This window comes from Penaeus japonicus, unplaced genomic scaffold (assembly GCF_977035675.1).
Source record: "Penaeus japonicus unplaced genomic scaffold, GWHDUDI00000001_assembly GWHDUDI00000025, whole genome shotgun sequence".
NCBI lineage: Eukaryota > Metazoa > Arthropoda > Malacostraca > Decapoda > Penaeidae > Penaeus > Penaeus japonicus.
In genome coordinates, this window is record NW_028234427.1 from 3578717 (window position 1) to 3588716 (window position 10000).

At 33.8% G+C, this 10000-nt stretch overlaps 1 protein-coding gene across 2 annotated transcripts in view; it reads left to right on the forward strand.

Moving 5' to 3' along the window:
* The first annotated feature begins 5157 nt into the window (after positions 1-5157).
* Positions 5158-10000, forward strand: part of LOC122246035 (carbohydrate sulfotransferase 5) — a 7297-nt gene continuing 2454 nt past the window's right edge. The window contains exons 1-5 of one of the 2 annotated variants that reach the window (XM_043004284.2): positions 5158-5207; positions 7147-7424; positions 8126-8360; positions 8830-8930; positions 9415-9534. In XM_043004284.2, coding sequence (XP_042860218.2) covers positions 5205-5207; positions 7147-7424; positions 8126-8360; positions 8830-8930; positions 9415-9534 — 737 coding nt within the window. In that variant the 5' untranslated portion in view covers positions 5158-5204. Of the gene's footprint in view, positions 5208-6432; positions 7018-7146; positions 7425-8125; positions 8361-8829; positions 8931-9414; positions 9535-10000 lie in introns of those variants that run through there. The other variant, XM_043004283.2, reaches the window with a different exon arrangement.

Below are 10000 nucleotides of genomic sequence, written 5' to 3' on the forward strand. Positions count from 1 at the left end.
AATCACCGTAACGGAATTACTGTAACCGAGCGAGCGACTAAGACAAGAAGTAACTTGAATCATGCAGTGCTTAGCAATGAATGGTTGCTGACGGGTTGCCTCTGAAATTGCACTGTATGTTCTTAGGTTTGCTTTTAACTCGAAATTTTCCAAGTATATTTCATCATCTCCCAGACTGTCGAAGCCGAGACAGTCAGTCATAGCAAACGACAAGCAAATAAATTCCATAATCTCCATAACCCTCTTCAATATTTACAACTCCTACTTGACAACTTCAACTCACAGGTATTCTGAACTCAATATGTTCATTGGCACACCACAAAAGGTATTTCCTAGCTGTTTGTCTGTACATTTCCTGTCCCGGACCCGTGCTCTCTGCCATGATGGAACAGCTGAGCAGAAGACCTCGCTCGCTTTGTTTACATGTGGAGCATAAAATTTTATCTCTGATTTTTGTCTCTTTCTTTCATGGGTATGAATTCTCCTTTTGATTATGTGTGTTTATTATCTGGTTATTTGTTGGTTATTTTTATTGTGGATTGTTAGGTTTATATGATGATTTTGTTTACGTGGGACAAATATTTATTTATTATTATTATTATTATTATTATTTTAATTGTTTAGAGGAAGAAGTATTTTAATCATTTTCTTGAGCTTGGTTTGTTGAGTATCTTAAGAAACATGAAATTAGTTTTATTAAAAAATCATTAATGAAAAAAGTAAGATTTTTTAAACATTTAATTTCCCTTTTTTGACGTGAGGAATATAGAAGTTCATCCTTAGATATGATCTATTAATCTATCCAATCCATATAACTTTTGCTAACGTGCAATGTATAAAATGATCCTGGGATTCAGTATGTGTTGGTGAACTTGCGTTATTATTATGATAAGTACTGTACGTTTTAATAAAATTTAATTTCTTTCGTCACATCGAACATTGACGTATGTGTTGTTATTCTCTTCTCCCCTGGAATGTAATTGTAATTATTCACTATATTTTGATTCTTATGGGAAATTCAGGAAGGAGGGAGGGCATGACAAATACATTTTCAACACTCGTGGAGGAGGGAATAGGGGAAGAGGTGGCATATCTCTTACACATATATTCATATCTGCAATATAAATCCGCGTCCTTTTATATGCCCTTAGGTCATTCCGGTTCCTTCGGTAGTTCTGATTATCAATATTCCGATAAATATGCCAACTCACACTGACATGATGCCGGCCACTGGACATACTGCAAATTTGTTATATGTTTAGTCTATAATAACAGTGACTATATATTTTCTCCCAACAGGTTGTTTTCAGTACAGAATCAAGAAACATATGAATGCGCACACATACACACAACACATACACACACACATAAAAATATATGTGTGTATACATAAACATACACACACACACACACACACACACATACACACACACACACACACACACACACACACACACACATATATATATATATATATATATATATATATATATATATATATATATATATATATATATATTGAAAGTAGATGCTATCAATAGATCTAAGACAACATCCAAATGGGGAAAGCTTGCTGTAAAATACCCCATGGACTTCGATCAATTGTCACCCGTACATGAAAACCATGAGATATCTAAGCCAGTAACTGCCTTCTAATCCCCCCCCCCCCCCCGCAAAGAAGATTGTTTTCGTTTCCTTCTCTATTTCTGTTTTTTCTTTGTTTTTTTCTTCAGCTTTTATGGCTGCTTTTCGGATTGGGCATACCCCTGAGAGGGCGCGGTGGTTACCCTGGCAATTAATGCACTTTGGGTTGGCTTTGTTAGGGCACGAGTCAAACCTGTGGCCTTCTTGTGCACATTCGGAGCATATGATTTTCGTGTTGTTTGGGCATTGATATTTGGCGTGGCTATAAGCGTAGCAAGACATGCATTGGATAATGGGTGTAAATTTTTCCATTTGTATTTGCCAGGATGGGATGGAGAAGCAATTAATTTTCACACCTTTATCCTTGAGTTTTGTGGCCATTTGCATGTTGGCGAGGCGAACCTTTATCATTTTGGCTCTTTCCATGATATATATATCGTCGATCACCGCAAATGGGGCCGATTTCTCTATCTCGCTTTTAATGTATTCTGTGCTCGATTCGATGATGGAGTTGTCGAGTCCCTTGAGCACCACAGTCATTCTGGCTCGTTTTTCGGGTGAGAGAACCGGAGTGAAGCCATGTTGGGAGAGAGCATCTTTATTTCTTGCCATAAAGAACTTGTCCACATCTTCCTCCTGTTCAGCTAAGACGATGTAGCTGTCCTTTGTATCTATAATACGTAGCAGCTTGATCTCCAGCTGACATATTTCTCTCATAAGAGATTTCCTTTTTTCGGGGGAAGGGCCCCCACGAACTTTCAGGCGAACTTTAGGCATCCTCAATTAGACTGCTGCCATTACAATTGACAAGATCAAAAAGTTCAAAAAAGTACAAAATATTCAAACAAATCAAAAATCGATTGACCTATGCCTGGTATATCAAAGTCGGACGATTACATACCCCCCCAGCACAAGCTTGATATGTGCCAGTCGTGGGGGTGTCGATCGACAAATACCAGGGAACCCCGGAGGGGACCTATCCCTATTCTACACACTGAGTTTGGAGATTTATGCAGATCTCCCAAGTCCCTACTCCTGCACCCACCCTCCTGCCTGGCGGAGTTGACGCAGCTCCGTCACGTGCCAGGGGAATCGTGGTTTAGCACGTGGAGGCCCAGCCAACGGTCACAACGACACGAGATTATATACTCTACGCTTGGCCACGCCTCTCGACCCATCGGCTCTGGGTTAAGCTCCGCCCCTCGAGAATGACCCGTTATATAACCTTCAATTGGCAACACGTAATGAATCATATTGCATTTATTTAGACAGAGTGGTCACACTTACTCTCTTGACACTTACTCTAAATTCATCTCTCAAAGATAGAGAATCTGACAGGTAAACTTGGTGTCTAGACGTACTTTCATGCTACTGCTTTATTGTCAGGTGTTGTTGTTAGGTTACCGTTCACTGATTGATATATATATATGTATATATATATATATATATATATATATATATATATATATATGTGTGTGTGTGTGTGTGTGTGTGTGTGTGTGTGTGTGTGTGTGTGTGTGTGTGTGTGTGTGTGTGTATTTCGTGTAACCATTAGTATTAACTTTGTTGTATTTGTATATAGTGTTATATATATCATGACTTATATATGGTATGATATATTGGTATTTGACGTGATTCGTGTTTCATTCCTAATCACCAACCTTGGTCTGTGTAAAGTTTAGGCAGTCTATCTAGAAACAATACCTTCACATATATGCATATCTATATATATGTATATATATATACATATATAAGTATATAAACATATATATATTACATATATAATATATATATATATATTAATATATATTATATATATATATATATATATATATATATACATAAAGTATAATATATATATATATATATATATATATAATATATATTATATATATATATATATATATATTATATAATATATATATATATATATATATAGTATTTTTAGATAATGTATATATAATTATATACATATACATATATATATCCATAAATATATAAATATGATATATGATATATATATATATATTTGAAATATATATATATATATATATATATAATATATATATAAATACACATACATATAATACACACCACACACACACACACACACACATATATATATATATATATATATAATATAATATATATATATATATATATATATATAATATATATATAAATATATATATATATATATATATATAATTATATATATATAATGAACAAATATATCACATATATTCATATATATTATATGTATGTATATATATACATATATATATGTATGTATATAATATATATACATATATATGTATAAATATATATATATATATATATATATATATATATATATATATATATAAACATACAAATACATAAACACACACACTCATATATATATATATATATATATATATATATATATATAATATTGCTTATATATATGTATATATATAAAATATATACACATATATTCATATATATATGTATGTATATTATATACATATATGTATGTATGTATATAATATATATACATATATATGTATGTATATATATATATATATATATATATATATATATATATATATATATATATATGTGTGTGTGTGTGTGTGTGTGTGTGTGTGTGTGTGTGCATGTATACATATATGTGCTTGTGTTAGGTCCGTGTGTAATGGCTTTATATATATTGGCTGAATTATTATTTCATGAATAACCTAATTTATCTATTTCATCAACAATGAAAACGTATGTTCCTGCCAATAGCCTTGGACTACAACACATGTGAATCCACGCGGGAGACCAGAACAAGGGCTTTTCTTTTGTACGTATTCTCTTATTTTTTGTAAATCGGTTGCCGACGATTTTAAATATTCTATATATGCTGAATTATTTTAGAAATAAGTCTTTTCATTTGGAATATTATAAGGAATTTAGTTTCGAATTGTGAACGAGGGTTATCAAAGCTTAGATTCGAGCGGAAACAAAACGTTCTTTAGCAGATTTTAGCTAGACTTTTGTAGAAACGATGTTCTTAGCATTAGGAATTAAACATTTACTGATTGAATTTCTGATATGGGTTTGTTTTCCTGATTAAAAGGTTGGACTAATTCAGAGATATAAGTGTTTCTGACCGTCAATTTAGTTCATTTTAACCTGAATTGCATCTACTTGTTTTCGATTCATTCATATATGCTATAACACTATACAACAATTCTAATGTTACAATTTATAGATAGTTACTGATCTAATTCCTAAGTATGGACTACATATTTGTTAATACCATTCATTTTTAAGTTGAATCAAGTGATCAATAAAACTTTTATATACATTTTATTTATCACCAAAAGTTTTTCTTCCTTCTATCTGATACCACATCACTGATAACTCTGCATGTGACAATGCAACCGAGAGCATATCAACCACCATGCAAGGAGAATAGCTATTCATTAGTTCTTATCTGATAATATTTGGTCGGATAAATAATATGTTAGCATTCCATATATTTTCAGTGAGTTCGTAAGTGTCAACGATAAAGTTCATATATTGGTGGTTTGATGGTTAATACATCGGATCTCATTTGATTTTAATTATGTGTTTGTTTATTGATTTACTGTTTATGATAATGAACTTCATTTGAGAGTATTTTTGTTCTGAAGATCATTTCATTATATATATATATATATATATATATATATATATATATATATATATATATATATATATATATATATATATGCGTGGCGGTTTAAATAGTGTTAGTTTAAATCTTGTGTCAATAGTGACCTTTTGTAAACTGAGGTAAGTATGCTTAAATGTTTTTCATGTTTTTTTTTCCATTCATCATTCATCATTCATGGCGATGCGCTTGCTATTCTGATTGCCATCGGATCTGCTACTTAAGAATTCATATATATTATAAATTTTAAGATGTCAAAAAATAGCAGAAGGTATAGTTAACTATTTAAGGGACACTTTGTCTCATTAGAATAGGCCTACAATTCACGGGCTTGATTATAGCACCATTCAAACGAGATATTATTTTAGCCATTATATTCTTGAGTATTCTTGCAAGAGCTCGAGTTTTATAGGTTATTGGTACTCAAAACTATGTTTACTACTTCTCATTTTAAGTGCAGGATGTGGAACGTGATAATCTACAATTGACCGTATATTTGATAGACAAAATAATTCAAGCAAAGCCCAATAGCTTGGTCTTGAGTGACTTCAATAACATTCAGTAAACCTAGCAGAGATTATACAAATAATTTGTTATTTGTTCTTCTGGTGTGATGATTTATTAGCAAACAGTTAGCAAATCAGTGCTAACTCTTACGTCCTAAAAAAGATTCATTGGAAAGACCGATCTACTTCTACCCGTGCAGCTCATTTTTTGTTCTCGCCATACTTCATAATATTCTTTTTTTAATATTCTTTTTTGAGATTGATTTTTTTCCCTTCGTGTGTAGCACTGCTTATAATGTTTCAAACAATGCATAGATGGGTCGTTTTATCTCTTGCACTAGATAATAATGTATCCGAAATGTACTGTATCTAGCCCACTGGAGTAAGTGAGATTGGCACCCCTGTTCTAGGAGATAGCTGAGCAACCTGTTTAACTGTAAAATTATTTTGGAAGTAGAGTCAGAAATTTTGAAAAAATTACATACATTTTATGCATGTGAGAAAGGCCCAAAGTCGGTGTAAATTCACGAATGAGGATATATATATATATATATATATATATATATATATATATATATATATATATATATTTTTTTTTTTTTTTTTTTTTTTTTTTTTTTTAACGCAGAGAACGCCATTAATATATGTATATTTATTCTTCCTTTCCTTCCCTTCGTTCGTTTTCGCGTAATTGTAGAAGTCGAGGTTAGGGAATCTATGTTCCGTATCAAGGCCGGGTCAAGGCCAGCTGATGCCCGAAGCACAACCCAATACAGGTGCCTCCTTCGACCCTTCCAATGATTCTACTTCGGTTCTTATATTGGTACTTCTCGGCGTATCGTCAGATGACATCATGGAACATATAGAGTTAGTCGACGTTGCTGTAATTTTGTTGATGTAGCTGTAATTCTAAATGGTACGAATTGTGAAGAGTCCGCTTTTTAGAATATGAGGTTAAGCCAATCATATGAAGTGGCTTAACGGCATAAAATTCGATGCCGGTGTCTTGCCATGCCCTCGTGCCCTATGGTCAAAACACGGTTAATTCATGGTTGATTCCCATACCCCGCGGTTCAGAGAAACAAAGCGGTAACTTAGATTTTAGTCAAAGTCGATGATTCTTCGCGCGAAGTTTGAGTATCCGTTTTCAGTTCGAAAGGGTATAGAAAAGGCATATCCACGCAGGTATATATTTCTTTATATAGATATCTTTTTAATGAACACGTAAAAGCGTATCTAACCTTGCTTATGAACAGTCTCAACATATCCTTTAATTCCTCTTCGCCCTTGTAATCCACTTCATTTATTTTGCAGATGTTTCCCCGCAGAGTACCAAAATCTCTCTGTTCTTTATCGAAACCGGAGAAAAGATGTTACCTGCTGCTCTTCATTGTGCTCCTGAACATCGCCGGACTAAGTCTGTTATCTCACGGTGCCAAGGGAGGGACTCGTAGAAGGCAAGCACGCGCTGACAACGCCTCGAGAGCTGTCGTTTTCCCGAAGAAGGCTGTGGTTCTCTTCACGCGGTGGCGCAGCGGTTCCACGTTCATGGGGGAACTGATGAAAATGGCCGACAGAGGGATCTTTTATAGGTAATTACATATTAGGTGTGTGTTTGTGTGTGTGTGTGTAAACATACATCTATATGTATTTATACACATATATATGTGTGTGTGTATATATATATATATATATATATATATATATATATATATATATATATATGTTTGTATGTGTGTGTGTGTGTGCATGTGGGGGATAAATACTTATATATAGGCATATGTGTATATATATATATATATATATATATATATATATATATATATATATATATATATATATAAGTATATGTATTTACATATATAGGTGTGTATGTATATATATATATATATATATGCATATATATACATATATATACACATATATATAAATATATATATATACATATATATATATAAACATATATATATATATACATATACATATATATAAACATATATATATACATATATATACATATACATATATATTAACATATATATATACATACATATATATATACATATACATATATATACATATGTGAGTGTGTATATGTGTATGTATAAATATATATAAAAAACATCCAACAGCAACCAACTCCAGTTACCCGACTCAAAAAGCACACTCTACTGTCACACTCACTGTGTCTATAACCAACACTCCCCTTTTATAACCAAAGATGAAAGTCCTGTCTCCCTTTGATCAACCAGAACCACCGTGAACAATCACTATATCCAAACAACCATTACAGTTACGAACCCCTTAGTGAATACGGCCCCCACGTCCTCTACGAAAACATCGAAGAGACTCACATGGCCGTTGAAGAGTTGAAGAACGTCTTGCGCTGCCAGTTCGACTCCAGCGAAATCGACGAGATTCTGGAGACGAACCCTTTACTTCGGGAAGCTTGCGAAACGAGCGGCCTTTGCAAGAACGCGAACAAGACGGGAGAATTGTGTAAAAAAGCGAGTCTCCACGTGGCTAAGGTTAGGAATGAAGTCATTGCCGTTGTTGGTGTGTTAGTATTGTAAACGATCTCCTGTCTCTTTCGGGTTCTTGGAGTCGTGGAATAATCTTCTTTGTTATTTTTTGGCTATTATTGCTTCATGTTTCTTATTCTCGGTTTTATTGAATTTCCGTCATTCTTGTTAGTACTGATTCTATCACATTTGGCCGATTCTCCTCCATGGAATAATCTTCATCGATATTGTTAGCATTGCTGATGTCTCGTTCAGTCCTCAGAGCTCTGGATTTTTGTTTTTTGATTGAATTATCATAGATATTCACAGTGCTCTTTCAAAAGGACTGAAATGAAGAATGAATTAGCATTACCAGTAACATTTCTGTTCTCAATCGCGCTATAAAACTCATGATCAAAGAGAGAGAGAGAGAGGGGGAAGATTCTCTCAGCATTTTCTCCGCCATAACACCAGAACACGTCCTCTTCTGCTGCAGGTACTTCGTTTGGGTCTTCGGTGGGCACGACCTCTATTGGAGTGGGAGGACGTCGACGTAAAGGTCATTTACATGGTTCGTGACCCTAGGGCAGTTTTCAGGTTCGTTCTTCTTTGCTTGGATTTCTCTCTTTCTCTCTCTTTCTGTCTCTCTCTCTCTCTATCTATCTATCTGTCTGTCTATTGATATCTCTCTCTATCTATCATCTGAATTGATAGAAAGATAGGTATTGGAAATATTTATGAATATAGACATTGAGACAGATGGAAAGGTGAGAGGGAGAGAGAGAGAGAGAGAGAGAGAGGGAGGGAGGGAGAGAGAGAGAGAGAGAGAGAGAGAGAGAGAGAGAGAGAGAGAGGGAGAGAGGGAGAGAGAGAGAGAGAGAGAGAGAGAGAAAGAAAGAAAGAAAGAAAGAAAGAAAGAAAGAAAGAGAAAGAGAGAGAGAGGGTGAAAATAATTATAATGAAATATGAAATCGCCAAAGAAGAGAAATAAATAAATCTAAACACACACACACACATACACAAACAAACAAACAAACATTCAACGAATAATCAGACTCCTAATCCAAGAATTTCCAACCAGTTCGCGTGCGAGAGTGCCCTGGTGTTCCACCCCGACCTGTAACGACCTGCAGACCGTCTGTTCCATGTTGACAGATGACCTGGAAGAAGCATCCTTTCTCCAGAGATATTATCCTAACAGGTATATGAATACTTTTGTTTGATTTCCAGTGGTATTTCGCTAAGCTACTAACGTCTAATATCTATTAAAGTTTAACTAAATATGGAAGAAAATTGTAAATTTATATTTTGGTAAAAATTTTCTCATGAACACCAAGTTGAACATGTCTTAAACTTAATGAAACTAGGAACTCTTAATTGAAGTATATGATGGATATCATGTGCACACTTTAAGAAAAATCGTGCTGAACTTTGTACGGTCTTGAAAAAAGAAATGCCAACAAATACCTGGATCACGAATTTTCCTGAATCGTCTCAAACCCACTTGGATGCTTTACACCAACGGGGTCGCCATCCACCTGGAAATTATAATAAAAAAGAAAGAAAAAAACACACACCAAAATGATTTTTTCGCTCTTAAAATAGTAGGGTTAGAGGGATTAATTGTGCCTGTTCGTTTTAAAGATATTTCTTACTACGGTGGGCGG